The sequence below is a fragment of the Euprymna scolopes genome, chromosome 16 (assembly GCF_053919585.1).
Source record: "Euprymna scolopes isolate OS-2025 chromosome 16, ASM5391958v1, whole genome shotgun sequence".
Taxonomy (NCBI): Eukaryota; Metazoa; Mollusca; class Cephalopoda; order Sepiida; family Sepiolidae; genus Euprymna; species Euprymna scolopes.
In genome coordinates this window covers 53,253,770-53,276,198 of record NC_136497.1, presented here as the reverse complement: position 1 = coordinate 53,276,198, position 22,429 = coordinate 53,253,770, and the positions used below count along the sequence as shown (strand labels likewise).

Below are 22,429 nucleotides of genomic sequence, written 5' to 3'. Positions count from 1 at the left end.
ACCATTATGCTAATCAGCAGCTGTTTAACAATGTTTTTGACATTGCCCGAATATCTAAGCTCAATTTGTTTACACAAAAAGCATCGCTTAATACACCAATGGTATATCGTGTATCACTTTCCAATATGCTCAACTCAAGATAAGAAGCATATATAGTCATCCACATACAGTACTGTTTCACTGTATCACAGCTCATCAGTGCGGCTAGACAGGCAACTACCTCAAGCCAGGATCAAAACATATATATAAAATTTATATATGATTTGAATTTATAAAAACACTAGCAGGGGTGCCCGGCGTTGCTCGGGTGTTTGGAGGTGTATGCTGTGCAAAAAAAGCAAAAAAACAAAAAAAATAGTTAATTTTTTAAAACTTTGACCCCTATTATGACCCCTTAAAATTTATAGTTTCGGGCTCAAATCACTTTATTAAGTTAGATCCAGGTTCAAGGAACCTATATCTAAAATTTCAAGTGTCTAGACCCAAAATTGTCGGAGGAGTTTGGTAGAGTTCTTAAGGGTCAAATCGTTGAAATTTGACCCCTTAACAGCCAAATTTCTGGCTGACACCCGTCACATCGATTTTCCCAAATCTCAGTACCCGGTATTTCAAATTTCGAGTCTATAGACTAAAAATTGACAGAGTTATTGCGTAGGGAAATGTACACAGACTCACAAACAGACAGACACGTTCACTTTTATAGATATATAGATATTTTATGTCAGATGGCTAAAGGAGAGAGTGAGAGAGAAAAGTTTGTAGTCAATTAGAACCATTACATATGTGAAGATGTTAATTTAAAATGCACTGATAAGATATGGTTAAATCTCTGTCTCCCCCACCACACTGATTAGTCATTTGGAACAAAGATCAATGAGAATAAACTTACTTTGTCTTAAGCACTTTTGTTCTGAAAATCGTGCCAAAATGCCTATATGTGAACTTTCCAGTGACACTCTTTTGGCTGCGACATCATATAAAACATGCTTTCATATGAATTAATATTTGGATCTTTGCTTGGATCACGTATGATGACCGTGTCTTTGTAATTGCTAAAATCTATGCTAACAATTAAAATTTGTTAAATCTTCAAAGTGGATAAAATTATGAATGTTGAAGGGAAAAATAAAAACAGTTGATTTATACTGTAGAATCCTGGGATACAGTGGCCCTCGATTAGCGGAGACCTAATCCATTCGGCTACCATTAACCGCGTGAAATAACGTCGAATTTTTAAACATTTTAATTTTAAATGTTCATTTACGTCAGTCAGAGAGTGATCTAATCGTTATACGATGATCTATGCATAAGAGCTAAATTGACCGACTTTAATTCAACTGAAAGTGCTCAACGATAAGAAACGAATTTCTTAAAGGGTCTGTCATAATTATTTTTTTACTATAATAATTAAATACCTACAGACACTAGTGTTTCATCCTTTCAGAAATCTTCAGTGCAGGGTGTCACGATTAATACCAGTTGAACGATTCGAACCCCGCATCACGAGACATCTCTGGCTCGATTAGCGAAGACCTAATCTATTCGGCTACCATTAACCACGTGAAATAACGTCGAATTTTTAAACATTTTAATTTTAAATGTTCATTTACGTCAGTCAGAGAGTGATCTAATCGTTATATGATGATTCATAATAATAATATATATATATATATATATATATATATATATATATATATATATATATAATTCTTTTGCTTCTTGTCCAGAATTTCACCTATATTAAAAAAACAAAAATAAAGAAAAATCTGTGTGATGTACATACCTGTGATAAAACAAAAATATCATATTCTAAAAATCATATTATGTGTATATATGCTTTCTCTAAGTGCGTTTATGTGTGTGACAGTGTGTATATGATCGCATGTGCGAGTTGAGAATAGTCATTCATGGCAGGGGAGAAGTAAAGAGTAACCGTAAGTTATCTCGTTTCTGGCTCTATTTTTACTGTGTCTGTAATGTTGAAATTTTGAGTTGTTTATCTTTGGCAATCAGATCAAAGAGTGAATGTACTTTAGATCAAATACTCATCTAACTACAACAACTGTCAATAATTTCCCTTACTCTCTATCTCTGCCTAAAACTAAACGAAAATTCCACGAGCAAAGTTTTTTTCCCAAAACTGTCCATCTGGGGAACACAATACTATAGGGCTGCTTTCCAGATGACTATATCATGGTCGTTTTCAAGTCTAATGACAATAAGTTCTTGTTGAGCCATCCTCTAAAATAATTAAACCCTATCAAAGTTCAACCATTACTGATCATCATGATGTTGTCTCACCATCTATCTATCACTTATTAACCCTTATCCTTGAGCAGCCTTTGAGCTTTGATGAGCAGTAATCCGCCCACCCAGCCATTTTAGTAAAAAAAAAAAAAAAAAAAAAGTATGAAAAGCAATTTGGGTCTGAGAACGTAATCATACGCATGTCACATGACTGCTATTTTTGCATCCTTTTGTGAATATCTCACTGGAAGCTTCTTCGTGCATGAAAATGTAATTGCTTTTTTTAAGGAGTGTTTTTAGGGTGTGGCTTATGCATTATCATTCATGCCATTGGTCAATAAGTGGGATTCGGATACATGTCAATTCTACCAACCATCATCGACTGGTTGGTTGCATCTAAAGTTCTTAGGAGTATTAATTATTATTTTTTCCAGATAGCCATGAGGTCACAAGTGTCCTATATGTAACTGACCACAGACCAATGTTAGCATTCACTAACTGTCTTAACTTACTATTTCAAAAAGTACCCTCTCTCTAACATTATATCACCTTGTTTGACCAATCCTGTCTTTCTGATTGCCCAACCCACTCTTTCACTTTAATGTTATATAAAATACAGTTGTCTGTTTGTTCAGTTAAAAAGTCAGAAACTACACAAGACACATAAACCTGATATATTCTTTTTCAGCATTACTTCAGACAGAATATAGACACATTTTTTTTTTTTTAATAATATTCATGCTTTTAAAAAAATTAATCGAGTCAACATTTACAGGATTTTTTTTTTTTTTTATACTAATATTATTATTAACTTATAACTCCTTGGGAATGGTTAATAAAATGGTAAAAATGCTACAATTTAGACAAAAATAAAAGTTTCCTTAGTCTGAATAAGGACAGAAAAGATGAAGTGTAGTATCATAACAGATTCTACACTTTGAATCATATATTTTTTATTTTGCAAAATAAATTCCACAAAACAAAAAATTAGGCACAAGGCCACTCAAAAATTGGAGAGGGAGGTCTGTGGTCATCCTCGTCACTGTACCTTTTATTGATCTATGCTAATCCAAGCTAGAGTTCTCGTTCACTGTAAACACACTGGGGGTCGTCCTACTTAAGATTCCCAAATCAAATCGTTTTTTAATTTTTTTTAATAAAATATGTGTATGTAGAAATAAATATATATATATATGTGCAGAAATAAGTTTTAAAAAGAACATACTTAAATTGTAAATTAAAAACCATACTTGTAAGTAAAAAAACATACTTAAATTGTAAATTAAAAACCATACTTGTAAGTAAAAAAAAACATAAATATAAGTAAAAAAAAAAAAAGTACTTAAATTTTAAATAGTGTTTTTTGTTATTATTATGACTATTGTGCATCATAAGAATGAATCTGTTATTGTTTTGGTGCATTACAGTGGTTTGTATATCATTTAATTTCAGAAAGCCCTGTTGCAACATCAGCTGAAAAACCTGGTGAACAGAATGAGACGCCGCCAGTCAAAGAATCAATTCCTCCTCCCAAAGCTAGAAAGCCGCTGCGTGTTGAGGTGAGTCAAATGAAAGATTACTGTGAAGGAATGGTTATTGTTTTGCATTTGAAGATCAGTTAGGATGAAAGGATCCCACCAAATGGTCAAAACAAAAGGAACAGTTTTCGGTCAAAATCGGTTGACCTTAACCCTTGCACCTGTACATGATATCTATAAATGAATATAAAAAAAAAACAAGATTTATTTTTAATGTAGTATGCGTTTTTTTCTGTTTACAAAACTTTTTATTAAAACTATTGAAACAAAACTTTTTAATAAATGGACGAGGGATGATTATTTTACATTTCAATAGTTCTATTATTTTTTTGGCAGGTATTTTACTTTTTGAATAAGAAAAAAATCTAAATTATTTGGTTTTTCATTAGAAGATCAACAGCTGCTATCAGGAAAGTTTTATTTGATGAAAAGGTGGGCGAGTAATATTTATTTTTTAATGTTTTATTTTAAAAAAGGGGTGGGGAGATAAATATTTTTTATGTAGGATAAAAAACTTTGGGGGCGGACAGGATTTTCCTTGCATTAAAAAAACGTTAGAATTGTAAATTTAAGACACTGATCTTTTTTGTCTTCAGTCAGTGAAGGAGAAACCCTTCTAGACTGAGACAATCAGTGTCAACCAAAAGCTATTCTTTTTGTTTCGCCCATTTGGTAGGATTCTTAAATTCTAATTGATCCACATTTTAGAAGATTTTGCTTTTAGAAGACATGTTTATTATCCTGACCCAAATGTAACTGTCTTTTGCATTTAATCCCAAATGCGTTTCATATTGTTGTTTATATAATGTCCTTCTGTGATGAATTCCTTACCCCTTCTAAAAAATATGCCACCCATGAAACCGGTAATAAAATTCACAATCCTTTCTGCAATTCAATCATACTTGCTGCTAATAAACTTAGTTTACACCATTAAATAAAGAAGTATTACAAAAACCGTTCGAAGGTATGGAGAGACTTTATTCCTGAGCGTCAAAACACAAACAAATATGCCCTTTTCTCTTTTCTGTAACCTCTTTCCCACAGAAGAGTCATTGTGAGCCTATCTCTGCTCTTTCATTATTTCCATGATCACTGTCAATAATTTCTCCCACTCTCTGTTGGTTCCTAAACCTAAATGTGGATTCCATGAACAAAGCTTCTTTTAATAGAACTGCCTGTGTGTGGAACTCTGTTTCACTGGTCTGCTTTCCAGCTGACTACAATATTCTTATCTTCAAGTCCAACATAAACAAGTTCTTATTGGACCATCCTCGTAAATAATCTAATTATACCTAATCTTCACCACAAACGATTACTACACTACTGTCCCAATGATTACCATACATGCATTAACCCTTATCCTTGAGTGACCTTAGGGCCTTGATATGTGGTGACACTTTTGTAAAAAAAAAAAAAAGAAAAAAAGCAATCAAAACAGAAGAAAAAACAAACTGAGCAGATGAGAAGGACAAATAATTCTGTTATGCTCGGTTATCCCCTTTGATTGATAAGTATGCTTGTGATTTTTACTAGCATTATGTCTTACTTGTTCACAAAATTTCAATCAAGAATGTCTATCTTTTTTTATCACTGTTTAATGACACATGGGGCATTTTAATGATAGTCTCATACTCCCTAAACTCTCTCCCTCCTCCCTTCTGAACTGAAGAAGGCTTCTACTGTTGGACACAAGCATAGACTCAAGTTTATTTATAACAAATATGGTTAGATTGAAGAAAGGCTTGTGAATTTTATTCATGATTCTATAAATGCCATTTGGGAGGATTACCCAATACAAAAAGTAGACCTTTTTGGTTTACCAGAAAGTTCTTTTCCAATATTAAATTTATTGTTTGGAATGTTCCCATGTTAGAAAGATTTTAATTAACTTTAGAAGAATCCTAGAAAAAAATGCTGCTTGGACACTATTTTAAAACCTCTGTTCATTGTATAAAACAAACAAACAAACATGCACACACACACACACACACGTGTAATATAATTTAATAAGAAAACGAACATCACTCTCACTGTTTCAGAGACTGAGAGGCCATTCTTGTTTATATTTCTCACTAATGCATTATAGTCATTTTAGAACTTTTTTGGATAAAATTGATTGTTGGTCTTAAATTGTGTTTAAAAGACACAATTTAAGACCAACAATCAATTTTATCCAAAAAAAATAAAATTGTAATTTACTTTGAAGTCTGTATTACTTGCTTCCTTAAAATTTTTGTTTAATATTCAGCCATAATGCATCAGTAAGCTTATAAACAAGACAGCCTCATTTTTTTTTATCAAATAATGATTGTTGTTTTTTTAATTATATTACACATGTATTTTTATCACAAAAACACAAAAATGATTTATGCAATAAATTATTTTGAAATAATGTCAAAAGATATTTTTAGGATCCTCCAAAAGTTAATCTTATATATGTTTTTCTTTTAATCTGATAGAGAAATTACTTTTTTATGTAGTTTATTTTGCTTAGTTAACCCTCCCCCTTTTTTATTTCTGGCTTGAATTAAAGTTTAACCCCTTTTTCCCAGATAAATTATTTCTGAAAAAGATGTTTCATTTTGAACCTACCTACCTACCTATCTATCTATCGATATATATATATATATATATATATATATATATATATATATATATATATATATATATATAATGAGGAGCATTCCAAAGGTAATACTTCCTCTTTTTTTATTTTGCCCAAATGCATCAAAGAGAATTGCAAATTGCATTCTTATGATGACTGAACTGATGTATTCACAAACTGAAAATTTCATCTCTCTGTTGAAGATATTGACATTGTGAGACTCTAAGAGAGCAACCTCTGTCACGGATGTGTATCAGTAGCAGAGAATGAGTCATTGAATTCCTGGCAAAAGGGCAGTGAGAATGGTGGTGACTACGTAGGAAAATAAATTCTGGAGCATAACAGGTAGCTCGTTTTAATAATACCACTGTTTGTAGCTCTTCAGTTTTTTGAGTTAAAAAAAATAGGAAGCTTTACTTTTGGAATGACCCTTATATATATATATATATATATATATATATATATATATATATATATATATATATATATATTGATGTTGAAAGCAGTCGAGTCACTTCATGCACACTCAAGCCAGGTATTCCTGTGTCTTTCACGCACCCTTGTGCATGAGGTGTCCATTTGTATAACTGAGTTGATGCAGGAAGTGATTTGCTGTGTGTTGGTTAATATGCAATTAAACATAGAAAAACAATGAAACCTTTAATGATACAAAATCCTAAACAAAACCAGTACCATTGCTGCGTTTTGATTATTTCAATTATTATTTTTATCTTGGTTGTTATTTTCACGTTTCGGTCAATGAAATGTCTGACCTTCTTCAGGTGTATCTTTTCAAACTTGAGAACATTCTAGTTGAAATCGAAGAACCTATATCGAATATAAAGTTGGACCTTCCATTTAATTCACAAGGGCAGATTGTTCTCATTCTGTTAGCCATGACAACGTACAAGTGTTAATTATCTATTACATTATTTTTAGTTATTATCACTTGTAGTATAGTTTGAACTGTCAATTTGTCAACCTGAAGAAGGCTGTCACATAGAACAGATTGTTAATCAATATCTTTAACCATTGTTCCACAGGTCCATGTTGTAAAAATGTAAAAGCACACTATTATCTCCACTCTTTTGGTCTAGATGAAAATTCAGAAATAATTTTAGCTCCCAAATTTGATTTTAAAATTTTGGTTTGGTTTCTTTTCTTTAATCTTTTATTTGTTGTTTTGTTCTGCTTTTTTATTGCTTATGTTTTATTTTATTATTTTTGCTTGTTTTTTATTGTTTTTTTTTTTAAATGAAACTTTAATAACAATTTGAGATTAATGGCATTTTGCATTGTTAAACTGTTGATTCCTCATGAATGAAGCCGACCTGCATTTTTTGCTTGTTTTTATTCTTACAGTCTGAGCAGCATGATTTAGCTAACCAGTTACAAGTAAGTATTTCCATGTTTGCAATAAATACAAAATTTAATTCCTCTTAATTCATATGATTTTGCTATCAGTTTTTCAATAGCTTATTGTAGACCGTGTAAAATACATAAGAAAAAATTAAATAAAATGCAATGATCAAACAATGAATAAAATACAATAAAACAGTGGTTTAAAATTTACTAGATAATATTAGCTGTAATGGAACCCCCTGTTTTCTTTTTTTTTTTTTTTTTTTAGGAGTTTTAGATAAGCTATAAATGTTACATTGCTTGAATGGAAAAGTTTGAGTGACACCTAAGTGTTAGAGGTGACTGTAAAACGGAAGTTGATGAAAAAATAATGTGACTTCTAGAAGCAGAAAAGTTTGAGTGTGGGATGTGGATGCATGTAAGGGAGTTTATCAGCAGGTGTAGTAATTTTAGCTGTTTGTTGGTGCTATTCCCCTCCCCCCTCCTTTGGGTGTTGACACTGTTGATAACTAAGATTTGTGGTGGCATGGCAAAAGATAGAAGTAGTGTTCTTCCTATAGCTCAGTAACTGGCTTTTGTTGGTGAGAAGTTCATGGCAAGCATAGGAAAGTGTTATTACCTCAGTGGAGATACAGGCTACACATATTTATTGACAAAAAAAAAAGTAGGATTAGTTCCAACATGAAGGTATGGCAACTTGTTAGATTACTACTGGTGATCTGGTTAAGCTTAAAGGTTTATTACAAGCATAGTCATGGCAAAGATAAATTGACTAATCAGCTTTACACAGGTTTTTATAACTTACCTACATCTGCTTTTTGGTGGCTACTCAGATGTATGTTCGTCATTTAGCTATTGCAAACTTATTTAGAATAGCCATGATCTGTTTGAAACAAAAATTTTACAGCTGGATGCCCTTCCTAACACCAACTCTTCCAAAGTATTTTGTCGAGACACCATCTCGACATAGTTCTCAATTAATTAGGGCATTGCGTTTGTCCATTATCAAAAATATGAACATCCACACACCCATGATGTTCTTTGACCCACTATCAAACTTTCATTGTATTTCACAGGAACTACTGTTTACCCATGGGAATAAGAGGTTTGTTTATTGAGGGTTTACTCCTCTCAATCAGCTCATCTAGAACTGTCTATGCTCATGTATATCAACAGCGTTACCTCTTGAAGGATGTGACTCTTCGTCATGCACTGATGATCCTTTACTATGTAGATGCTGTTACAAACTGCAAAATAGCTAATTTACATGTAGTGCTAGGTGCATGGAGACTAGTAGAGGCCACCAGACTGTTTCTAAAGAGATAATTTACCTCTGCGTGAACCCCCCGAACCTGAGATAAAAATCAGTTTGGTTTCAGATGAGGCTGACGGATTACAGATGTTATCTTTATTGTAAGACAACATATTGAGAAACATTGTCAAATAAGGAGCAACCTACTCATCATTTTTATGTAATAAAAAAAAAGGCCTTTGATTGAATCACTAGTAAGGTGATTTGGTCAAACATGCATTTTTCCTTTGTATTATTTTGGTTCTTCAGACTACTTTCTTTTTTTTTTTTTTTTTTTTTTTTAAATTCCATTTTCATCTCAAACAAGGCACAGTGCCACTTTGAAGTAGGGGGCTACTATCGGGGACATAAGTTGCAGGGATATTATGAAGGGAGATGAGCAGCAAAATGTCTGTTCACATTATACTTGAACTTCTGCATGTCAGTACAGTTGAGAAAGCAGAATCCCGGAAGGGAGTTCCAAAGTTTCTGTGGTACCAGTTTACAAAAACTCTGGCGAAAGAACTGACCCATTAAATTATCGCCCAATTAGCCTCCTCCCTCTTTTCACCAAAATATTTGAGTCCTTAATTAATCAAGCTCTAGTCCACCATCTTACAGCTGCTAAACTTATGTCAGACCACCAATATGGATTTAGGCAAGCCCGTTCTACTGCAGATATTTTAAATGTAATATCTGAACGTTTATATCAAGCATTGGATAAGGCAGAAAAGGGGAGGCCAGTAGCCCTTGATATATCTAAAGCTTTTGACAGGGTATGGCACGATGGTCTTCTGATTAAAATAAAATCCTATGGTATTACTGGACGAATGCTTAGCATAATTAGATCCTTCTTAAATGAGAGAAGAATCCAGGTTGTCCTCGATGGACGTACGTCCAAAAAATTTGATATAAATGCGGGTGTGCCTCAAGGATCGATTCTTGGACCTTTGTTATTTCTGATATTCATAAATGACTTACCTGATAAAATTGTCTCTGAGATGGGTATATTGCTGAGGACACCACGCTCTATAGCAGGCACATGGGTAAAACTAATGAGCACATATCTAAGGTAATGGCCAAAATCCTAGAGGAAGACCTTCAGTCTGTAGTGGAATGGGGTCAAAAAATGGATGGTAACGTTCAACGCTGCCAAGACAAAGCTCGTTTCCTTTAATAATTGCATGAAATCTTACCAACCACCAATAGCTATGGCTAGCGATACTTTACCTGAGAGCACTTCGTTCAAGCTCCTTGGTTTAACGTTCACAGGAAACATGAGTTGGAATAGATACATTGAGATTATTGCTTAGGCTGCTGTAAAGAAGGTGGGCTCTCTCTATCGTGCTAGAAAGTTACTTACAGCTGAAAGTATCCTGTACCTCTACAAAGCCACTATTCGCCCGTGTATGGAGTACTGCTGTCACATTTGGGCTGGTGCATCTGCTACTAGTTTCTCGTTCCTGGACAGAGTTCAAAAGAGAGTAGCCAACCTAATAGGTCCCGAACTGTCATCTAAACTTCAGCCCCTGTCCCACTGACGTAATGTTGCATCCCTCTGCCTGTTTTACAAGTATTTTAATGGTGGATGCTCTGACGAACTACAAGCCCTCGTACCCCCTCGACGAAAATGCCCCTGACAAACCCGACAAGCAGCGAAGTCCCACGCCTACACAGTTGAGATCCCTAGATGTAAGAAAGCCTTTTACTATAACAGCTTCTTCTCCAGAACTGTAGGACTTTGGAATTCTCTTCCGGTTTCCTGCTTCCCCAACTGTACTGACATGCAGAAGTTCAAGTGTAATTTAAACAGACATCTTGCTACTAAACTCCCTACATAGTACCCATGCAACTTAGGTCCCTGATAGTAGCCCCCTACATCAAAGTGGCAATGAGCCTTATTTGGGGTGAAAGTGTAATAAAAAAAAAAAGTCTAGCAGTTTTGGAGAAAAAACTATTGGAGTTGAAGGCTTTCTTACATCTAGAGATATCTATTGTATAAGGGTGGGATTTAGCTGCTTGGCGGGTTTTTCGGGGGTATTTACGTCGAGGGGGGGTATGTTCATGCTTCAGTTGATGTAACCTCCAATTTTTTTCAGGTATATCTTGCGGAACTCTGGAATCTTTTGAAAGCTGGAATCTGCACAGAATTTCCAACAGAACATTTTATTTAATTTACAGAGGTAGCATGCTCTTGTTCCATCAACCATGCAAATAAAGGGTTCCATTCAAAATTCTGTGCAAACTCGCAAGTTTTACAAGATACACCTGAAGAATGTTGGAGGTTACATCGACCAAAATCTTGTACAACTAACACTCAAGATGAGAACAGTAGTCTGAAAAATCCAAATAATACGAATAACTAATCCTCATCTCAAAAATTTAGAAACCCATTTCTTCCTTATTGAGCAATGGATAATCGATTTAAACAATGAATTGTAAACATAATCGATTTAAACAATGAATTATAAACATAATCGATTTAAACAATGAATTGTAAAATACCTGCACTCATTTTCAGCGAAGAGCAGATACTGGAATAGGCGGCAGCACAGAATTTTGTGAAGACAGCTGTTGTTGAAGATTTCCAATTTATGCAAATCCACTACTCTCAAAGGCCATGTTCCATATCCATAGAAAAGGATGAGTCTCACCATTACCTGATAGATGCGTCCCTTTGTGTTCAAGCTTATTTCCCTTCAAAATCACAGGATTGCATTACAGGCTCTAATCATTACTATCTCTGTTAGATTTCCATGTTCAGTGCATGTATAAACCAGGTTTGAATATCTGTTGACACAATTACTCGGACACTGATGTTAATTTATAAAACAGTTTATTAAAAAAGAGAAGAATGGTCACAGAAAAAAATCAGAGAAGCATAACTTACATGAGAGAGAAAGATGAACAGATGTACAGATAGCTTTTTTGCTACATTGTATGTGTCCGTATCCCCATTGGAGACTGTGCTTTTAACACATCTTCTCTGCTTAAATTCTTGCCAGGAAAAGTCATATAATTTCATCAATTTCTGTCCTGTAGTCACCTTCACCTTAGGTGTCAAACTTTCTCATTCAAACAATGTAATATTTATGGTTTAGCTAAAACTCCTATAAAAGAATTCCATTACAGCCAATATTATCTATGATAGGGTCTCCTTAACACAAAGTAGTTTGCTATAATATTGGAACCTGTTTACCTTGTACTGCATTGAAGATTCTTTCACATTTGCCAAGTGTGTACAAAATTATCCGTCTCTGAATAAATTTATGTGATCCTTTGATATCTGTAGCCTCTTTACTTGTGTACTCTTACAAGAGGCTAATGGTATCTGCTACATCATAGTTACCAATCCCAGACATTTTTTTGGGGGGGTGCTACCAGATCAGGCTGTCTGAAAATACTGGCTTCCTCAGCTAAAATGCACCAAACATCAATGTTTTTTTTTCTTTCTCTTTGAAAAACGCAGTCATATTTTGCAAAGTCAAAAGCAAAAATAAAAAAAAAAATTTCCTCTACAAAACAACCAAATCAAACCATGTGAATAAATATTTGAAGATATAAAGAACTTGAAGCATAAAAACTTTTGGTCAGTGAGCACTGGTTGTCCAACCTGTTTATTCCAAAAGCCGTTCTTAACATGAGGAGGTTGGGGGGGGGGCGTTTATTCCTAAACACAGTTTCTTATTTTTAACCTCCGCATTTTAAGAACAGCTTTCAGAATAAACAGGTTGGACAACCAGTGCATATTGACCAAACTTTTTTTTTCAAAATTACTGGATTTGGCAAAAGGTGAATAGGTTCTTCAGTTCTCTTAATAATATACAATAATCGGCGCTTCTACAGAATTGGGATGAGATTTTGTAGTCGATAAATGGAGTTTTCAGATAAAAAAAACAATGGTTTCAACTGATTTTTTTGTCAATTCTAATTAGTTACAATGGTAGCTTCCAAATTACTTAGTCGAAATTGCTTGAATTTTACTGAATTATTAAACAAAACAACTTTTATCGTGCTAGCAGGTGAAAAATTTCAGCCATCTTGTTTAAATGAAAACGGAAAATTACTTCCCTGTTCAACTCTCCTGTATCTTACAATCGTTTTCATCAAATTCTATTTTTTTTCTTTAATAAATAATTTTCTACCTTATCGATTTTCGTAATTTTTTTTATATAATATTTTATATAATCATCTTGAAAATACAAGGAATATGTAGATACTATTGTTTTCATGTGAAATTCAGTTTTATGATTTCCAAAATTTCGTCCCAATAACGTAGAAGCACCCAAATAATCTTTAAAATAGCTTTCATAGATTGATCATCGTCTCCTTATTCTTTTCATATGTTTAAATAATTCTATGTTTGATTCTGCAGATTCCTCGACCGCAACCTCCTACCAGTTTTGGTACTGACAAATTAGAGTCACCTGGCGTTTCCTTCGACCATCCACCCACCCCACAGCCATTACATAGTGCAACAGTCACAAAGGTACAATTTAAATTTATTTAGTTTTTAATCAAATTATGCCTTTGTAGTCATACTATCCAACTTAATTAAGTTCGTATTTCAAGGCATTTTAAATCTTAATTATAATTCTTTTTTTTTTTACTAATAAGTCAACACTAATCCAAGCCAACAGCAACTTGTGTATAACCTTAATGTTTTGAAGTGATTTGTGAACAGTAAAATTGGTAAAATACCAAAGAAATAAATGGATGAAAACGATTCTATATAAAGCAACAATAATAAATAACTTATTAACAATTTACAACTGAAAGAATTACTTTGAAATGAAGAGGTTAATGCTAAGCCGATTTTGGTAAGTGTTCCTCCACTTAAATTTCCCCTGTTTTGTCATCTTAAATACAGGGGCAGATAACTCGTGTATTAAATGTCTTTTAGCAAGGGAGATAACTTATATACAAGCCTTTAAATATTAAAACATTATTTGCCAAATGGACTTTGTTATCCATCTGACTGTTAATGAGATGGATGGATTGACAAAGGGGGCCTACCTTTAATTTAATGAGATGAATGATGGATTTTCAGTTGAATATTATGAAAGGATTGAAAATTATGAATGGGATTTGATTACTTATGAAGATAGCTTATGACAAGTATTTGTTAACATTGGATTTAAAGATGATCATATTGTCGTCTGGAGGGAAGCAGTTTCATGTGTTTCGTGGATGGGAAGTTCTTGGAAAAAAATTTCGTTTATAGAAATTGTTTGTGATGTTAGACATGCAGGGAAAGAAAGGAAAGTTCCTTGCAGTTGTGGTAGAAGATGAATTCTTGCTGTGAACGCTTTAGAAAGCAAAACTAGAGATTGAAGATCAGTTGAGCACCTTTTATAGAAATATTGATAGTGTAGAAAAGGACTAATAATATCTCTTCTGTGAGAAAGAAGTTGTAAAGACAGAAGGGATTATCCTCACTAGATTGCAAAGTTGGTTTTGTATTCTGTCAAAACAAGAAATAGTATTCTAACTGGTACTCCATTTTAGGATGTATCAGACTCTTACATAGAAGATTGCATCAGAAGTCAGATATTATCTGTAACAGTAAAATGGTCAAACCATTTTTCCTGCAACCTTAACAACAGATTTGGTATAAGTCTTCCGGTTTAGATTTGGAGTAAAAACCAGTCCTGAAACAAGAATCTGAGCATTGATGGTAAAAAGAGAAAAGCTTGCCTTTAGAGATGAAATCATTCTGTCAATTCCAAAATTATAAGCTGAATATTATTTTTAATTTATTTAGATATTTGCTTATCATGAAATTTTGTTTCTTTTATTCATTCTCGTATATTGAAATTTCTCGCACTCAAAAGCTCATATTTCATTGTCCAATAAGCTTACAAGCTTTATAATGTTTTATGACATAAGATGCCTATATTGTTTTATACATATATGCCTAGATCACATTAAAATACCATTATCCATATAATCATCAAAGTTAAGCCATACTGAGCATATTATTAGGCAGAATGCAATTTTAGACCCAGGTTGTCTGCAAATGCATTTAAGATTAAAATTTAAAAAAAAAAAAAAAAAACAGATTATTTTGAGAAGAAATGACAACGCAAAAACATTCCTTGTCCATGATGTCAGTAGATCAAAAGCATGATCAACAAAAAACAATGGTATTGTTTGAGAAAACTATGATTAGGTCGCAGGTCATATGTCTAGGAGAGAATAGTGTGACAAGGAGACTCTTGTGGTAAAGAAGAGAATCAGTGTGACAAAACCAATGCAAGAGAAAGGTCCATTTGATCATTTGTAAATGAATTTAACAAGGAAATAAAACTTTTAAGAACAAAAAACAACAAAAAACTATTTTACTCTTTAGACCAAGGTAAACAACTCTTACAGTTGACACTTGTATCAAACGATCTATATTAAAGGTTGTGAAACAAATATTTTTAAAAATAATTTTTATAATTCACTGCAAGACTTTAATTTGTTTCATGGTACATTGCTTACGTTCCAGATTTTTTCATTGCTCATGAAGCAATGGTTGCTTTTGTATTGCTCAAGATAAAAAAAAAGTGTTAAAATATGTTGTTTTTTTTTTTTTTTTAATTATTACTATGTTATTCTAAATTGATTTTCACTCCAAAATGTTCATGTCATAATCTTAAATCATCTATTCACTATTTTTATTCAGATTTTTTTAAGAAGCTGTTCAGGGCAGCAATCTTATTCAGGTGAAAACTCTACAAACCTGCTTAGTACTTAAGATGGGTAACTATTTGGCAAATTTAGGTCCTAGTGCTCTTGCAAACTGAGGGTTGGCTATTAATTTCCAACTAGAGACCTAGACTCTTTATTATGATCTCCACCAATTAGACACTGGCAGTGATAAAAGATCATTTTACTTTTTATTTGTTTTATATATGTCTTCATTATCATGGATGACCCTTTTTTTGTTGTTGCAGGAGCGTGCTCGCATTATATCTCGCCGACGTCCTCAAAGCAGAAGGGCTAGACTAGCTGCAGCCGGAGCGGAATTTGATAGCACGGACTTTTCTCCTATTTCTCCAATGACGGCCGCACCCTACTTGACTGATGAGGGTACATTCTCACCTGTCAATCCAATTGATGCCATGTCGGCACCAGTCCTCTACTCTGACAAAGACCCTTTTAATTACAAAGAGATACTTAATAGCAAGACGAAACCATCTGCCCTTTCGACGCCGACCCAGGAAGATACTCCACCCAAGGTGTCAGCAAGTTCAGACTCAAAGGATTCCATTTCCAAAGAACACAAAAATAACAAAGCTGCAGTAACGACGGCAGCTCCTCCTCCTCCTTTAGAGGATGATTTGTTTGCCGATGTTGCCAAAAAAATGCCTTCCAAAACTGTTGACACAGATGACTTGTTTGGTCCAAGTTCTGTGTCGAGTGACAGCAAAAAAGCCAAGGATGTTGTGACTTCCAAAAAGAAAGTGGATACGAACACTTCTAAAACTGAGAAAACTACACTATTAAAAAGTGAAACGGCCAAAAATGATGCCCGTGATAATGATGACGATGATGATATCTTTGCTGATGCTGCTATTACAGTTTCAAAAAAGAAAGGTAAAGCTGTGTCATTTTGCATTCATCCATATTTTTTTTTTTTTTGTCTATTCATAGAAACTAGGCTGATTATGACCCGTTGGGTCAGTTATTGTTGTTTTATTTTAAAAAATTTTTTTTTACTCTTATTCACCCCAAACAAGGCTTATTACCACTTGGATGTAAGAGGCTACTATTGAGGACCATGTCTACAGAGGCACTATGTGGAGAGTTGAGAAACAAGATATCTGTTTGCATTACATTTAAATTTCAACATGTTTGTACAGTTGGGGAAGCAGGGAGTAAATTCTAAAGTCCAACAGTTTTAGAGAAGAAACTATGATAGAAGGCTTTCTGGTATCTAGAGACCTCCACAGTGGAGGGGTGGGATTTTGCTGCTTGTTGAATTAGTTGGGGGGGTATTTAAGTTGAGTGGCCACAAATGCTCATCAGACCACATTCTGTTAAAGCGCTTGTTAAACAGACAAAGGATGTATCACTGCAGTGATGGAACAGAGGTTGATGCTTGGTTGATAGTGCAGGACATTAGATTGAAGATTTTTTTAAACCCGGTCTAAGAGGGAGAGATTAGTGGTAGATGCAGCAGCCGAAATGTGGCAACATTCTTCGTGCATAGACAAACGGTGGCTTTGTAGAGATACAGGATAATGTTAGGTGTGAGCAGTTTTATAGCATAATGAAGGGAACCTTTATCCAATTAAAACTATAATAGTAATAAATATATAGAGAGAAAAAGATACTGATCTATTATGACATCACAATGTTTTTCTAATCTTTTGAATTTGTAAAGTTAAATGATTTCAGAATACATTGTGATGTTATAACATTCTCTCTTTTTCTCTTTCTCGCTTTCTTTTTCTCTCTCTCAATTATTTACATGATTTCATTCCTATCACCATTTCTCCTATACATAAATATTTTAAATTGGAAGCGTGAATGTTAAATGAGCACAGTGACAAGCAAGCAAGATAACATCATAATATTTTTTTTAATATATAGATTTGAAAATATCTGTACGTATGAGATAAATACTAGCATGGATATCTGGTGTTGCTCGGGATTATGAACAACAAAATAGAATAGTTTTAAAACTTCTCTTATTCATCCTCCTCTCTCACTCCCTTCCTTCTTTCTGTTCCTTTTCTCCCCCTTCCTTTCTATCTCCCTTTTTTCCCCCTTCTTCCTTTCTCCCTTGAATCAAACATTTTTAGATATTTTTATCAATAGAAATTTATTGCCCCCCCCTCTCAAAAAAACTAATTCTACAGACAAATTGCCTACTTGCAGAGCTACTATACTGATAAGAATATGTATCTTCCTTGTCCTTGTGCAAAGTGGATGATATCATTGTTTAATGATGTCATCCATTAAACTAGAGGTGCAAATAACCATGCACAGTGGATGGTGCCGCATAAGGATGCTGTTATCCATTAAAATAGAGATAGGAGATAACTGTGCACAGTCGATGACATCACAAAATGATTTGATCATCCATCAAACTAAAGAGAGAAGCGGGTATCCTTTATGACGTTTTATCTAGACAAACTCTCTAGACACCTTGGAGATCTAAAATACTTATAAAACATGGGATATATTGTTATCTTGCTTGCTTATTATAAAAAAAATGTCTTGCTATTATTGTAGACTAGTGGGGCTACTCAACGTTGCCCGGGTATGGAAAGGTCTGTGGAGGGGGGGGTAACAGTAGGAAGTCCAGACGGAGAGAAGTGTTAAAAAAAAGTGGTAGTAGCGGGGGGGGGGGGGGGTCAAAACCACAGGTGGCAGCGGAGAGAGGTGTTACAAAAAAAAAAAAAGGAGTTTGGTAGAGTTTTCAAAAGTCAAATCGTTGAACTTGGACCTCTTGACAGCTAAATTTCTGGCGAAAAACCGATTTAAAAGATTTTCTCAAATCTCAATACCCCTTATGTCAAATATCGAGTCTGTAGACTGAAAATTAACAGAGTACTTTGGTAGGGAAATGTACACAACACACACAATTTCACTTTTATATTAAACAAAAGGATGAACAAATACTTAAGAGAAACGCATAATAATAATAAAAATTAATAAAACCGTTACTAAAAATCTGTTATCTTGCGGGGGAGTATTGTAACTGCCACAGAAATTAAACAGGATCCATTTTATGATACAAAATATGAAAAGACGTTTTCGTATCCAAACCAAAAACTCCTAGCTTTATTTCTTTTTTTTCTTCCTTCTCTCTAGCAAGATACAAATAGATGCATATGTATGAAGCTGCTCCACAAAAACATATTCCTTTTGTAGACAAAACGTTTATAATAAAATAAGCAATTAAAAGGCTAACTTTGTTACATTAATTCTTCCTACTTCCTTGAAGTAGTAGTCAAAAATGTAACAGCATAGTTGCATTAAAAATTAATATGTAATAGAAGTTATAGGTCAAAGTCCATGTAAATACCGATTCTGAACAAAATGGCCATGTTTGTTTAGTCAGCAATACAAAGATGGCTACTTTGCTTAGAATCGATATTTACATGAACTTAAGACTCATAACTTGTATAAAATAGTAATAAACACAAATAGGTCACAAATGGATATTTCAAGTAAAAAATTGTTTTTGATTGATATCTTAAGTGTATTTCCTTTTTTAAAAAGGTATGGTGGATTTTTGTTTAATAAAAATACTTTTTACAAAATTGTGAATATGCGTCCACCACTAAAAGAAGACTAGGAGAAAAAGTCTTGGTCACCATGGTAGAAGAATAAGTGTTTCTTTACGTTTCTGATTTTATGTTAGAAATTTTCTTGAGTCAGTTATTTCTAACTACTTTTTTTTTTTTTTGTCTTTACAGAAAAGAACAATCTTTTTGTAGCAGAACAACCTTCCGTTTTTTAGACAAAGGCAATTAAAAACCAACAAGTTATTGCATTCAAAAACAATTATATTCACAATTATAATTACAAATATAATAAAGAGTAATGCTCATGTCAGTTTGAAGTTTAGTAGTTTCCAAAACGGTTGTTCTGGAGAATTTTCTTTTTTGTTGTAGAAAATTAAGTAGAAGAGGTGAGAAGTGTTTTCATTCCTTTCAGGAATTTTTTTTTTTTTTTTTTTAGTTCTTCTCAGCGAAAATTGTATTAAATTCTTTCCATAAATATAATAAAGAGTAATGCTTATGTCAGTTTGAAGTTTTGTAGTTTCCAAAACGGTTGTTCTGGAGAATTTTCTTTTTTGTTGTAGAAAATTAGGTAGAAGAGGTGAAAAAAAGAAGTGTTTTCATTCCTTTCAGGAATTTTTTTTTTTTTTAGTTCTTCTCGTTGGAGGTTCTTCTTTTAGTGTTTATATATAGCCTCTCCTCAAATAATAACGGGTAATTTGCATGAAGTCACTTATGAAAATTGCCCTAAAAGTCTTGTTAAGAATATTTCCAACACTTCAAAAAACAGCATTCCATTAACAGAGAACAGAAAAATAGGTATGATAGTGAAATAGTGTAATCCAACGCAGTGGAGATATGATGGTTAAGAAGACAAATCTAAGTGAATGAATATATCTCGTTGGGAGCAGGAAAGATATATTAAGGTGTCACAGAAATATTACTAAAAAACAAATGTGCTTTCGTTGTGAAAGATAAAAAAAAAGAAAATGGTAAATAAAAAAAAATATGTAGCCACCATTTTAGAATTACTCATTTCTCTTCATTAATCATATTCTTGTATTGTTAAAATGTTTTTGACTCATAATAGAGGGTATGACTCCAATGATTTTGATGATCGTTTTTATAACCACAGTTCTCATAACCAATCAGAAGCTTCAAAAGTTACCATAAAAATGTCAAATTTTGGATTCAATCAATTCACCGTCACCTCTGTCAAGAAACAGGACTACATTGATTCTTCGCCACCATCTTTGTTACTAGGAATTACTTAACACTCAAGATTGGGACTACATTGATTCTTTACCGATTTGATTTATTGCTGTTATCCTGTTATCTTTGTTCAACATAATGTCTCAACACTTAACAGGTTATGTGCCCAGCCATCGTCTTTTCTTTGACAGATCAAAATCTAAATTTGAATTGTGGCAGGTGGAATTTCTGGGGTATTTAAAGGATAAAAAAACTACACAAAGTTATACAATCTCCAACAGAGAATCCTAACGACCACGAATTTCTCGAAAAAAATTTTTGTCCAAAATATAAAAGTATATATGATGAGGAAAGCATGTAAATAAATGCAAATGGTTATATGAAAACAAATCTAAGTAACCAAATGTATTCAGCATCAACCGGGAAAAGAAAGCTTATGTCGTTACAGAAATTGTATGAGGAGCTAAAATCAGAAAGAAAGTAAGAAAATATATACAAACAGTAATGAATAACGAATGTGGACACTAACATAATTCTTTATTTGAGAATTTTGCTGCAAAAACTGAAAGAAATGACCTGTATTTAGATCATAGCTGGAAGGAGTCAACAGTAACTTAGAAAAAAAAAATGGAATAATGATGGCAGTACCGAGAAAAAGTATTCAATGAAGTTTATTTCCTGGTGTAAAAGTTACTCCAATTTCCTTCATGTATGACCATTTTAGGAGAAACAGATGAGTCAGAAACTATAGAAATTACTGAAAGTGAACAAAACTGGCACATATTTTCCAAAAATGCACATCAAAAATCGATCTTCTATATATCAATTTTGCTTAATCTAACTATGAGAGGCGTGCAATAAGTAATGCCCCTGACCCATTTCCAGTTGTTTGCTCTAGCTGAAATGTTGCATGTGCAATGATTTATATATCTACGGGTTATGTGGCAAATTACAGCTCTGAACTAATTGTGGTTTCTGTTTTGCAGGTGTTTGAACTGAGTCAGGTGTGAAATGGAGCCTGTTGAATGTCGAGCAGTAATCCAGTTTTTCTATTTGAAAGGACGCACACCATAGGAGACTTTTGATGAAATGAAAGAAACTTATGGTGATAATGCCCCATCATATGACCTTGTAAAATGCTGGCATTGTGAATTCAAACATGGCCAGAAGTCTGCGGAAACAGCTCCAAGACCTGGTCCCCCCCCCCCCCAGCCTTCTGCCATTGACGAGGCATCTGTCCGTCAAGTTGAGGTTGCCATTTTGGAAGATCAGCGCATTACTATTCGCTAAATAGCCCAAGATGTCAAGATTAGTACAGGGTCTGTGGAAACTATCATTCATGACCATTTGCATATGCATAAAGTGTCTGTCAGATGGATTCCCAGGTTGCTCACACCATTCCAGAAGCGAGAACACGTTGAGTGCTCAAGGATGAATTTGGAGATGTGCCAAGAAGATGAGTCAAAGTTTTTCAAAAGACTGATTACAATGGATGAAACGTGGGTCCATCACTATGATCCAGAGACCAAAGCCCAGTCAATGCAGTGGAAGCATTTGAACTCACCACCTCCAAAGAAGGCAAAGGTGCAGCCCTCTGCTGGCAAAGTCATGCTCACAGTCTTCTGTGACCAGGACAGAGTACTGATGACAGATTTCCTGGCAAAGGGTACCACAATTACAGGAGCCTATTATGTTTCACTTTTGAGGAAATTAAGGGAAGCTATCAAAATCAAGAGGCGGAGCAAGATCAGCAAAGGTACCCTCCTCCTGCAGGACAAGGCTCCGGTCAACAACTCGCATGACGCCAGATCAGAAGCACGGGTGTGTGGTTATGAAAATATCCCCATCCTCCCTACTCTCCTGACCTTGCACCCTCTGACTTTCACTTCTTCCCAGCCATGAAGTTGTTTTTGAAAGGAAAGCGTTTCCCAGATGATGCAGCCTTGATTTC

At 33.9% G+C, this 22,429-nt stretch overlaps 1 protein-coding gene across 2 annotated transcripts in view; it reads left to right on the top strand.

Moving 5' to 3' along the window:
* Window positions 1-22,429, top strand: part of LOC145295963 (uncharacterized) — a 372,355-nt gene that overhangs the window by 341,672 nt on the left and 8,254 nt on the right. Inside the window, exons 26-29 of one of the 2 annotated variants that reach the window (XM_080141870.1) lie at window positions 3,700-3,806; window positions 7,753-7,785; window positions 13,419-13,532; window positions 15,985-16,627. In XM_080141870.1, the coding sequence (XP_079997996.1) occupies window positions 3,700-3,806; window positions 7,753-7,785; window positions 13,419-13,532; window positions 15,985-16,627 (897 nt within the window). The remainder of the gene's footprint in view (window positions 1-3,699; window positions 3,807-7,752; window positions 7,786-13,418; window positions 13,533-15,984; window positions 16,628-22,429) is intronic. The other variant, XM_080141871.1, reaches the window with a different exon arrangement.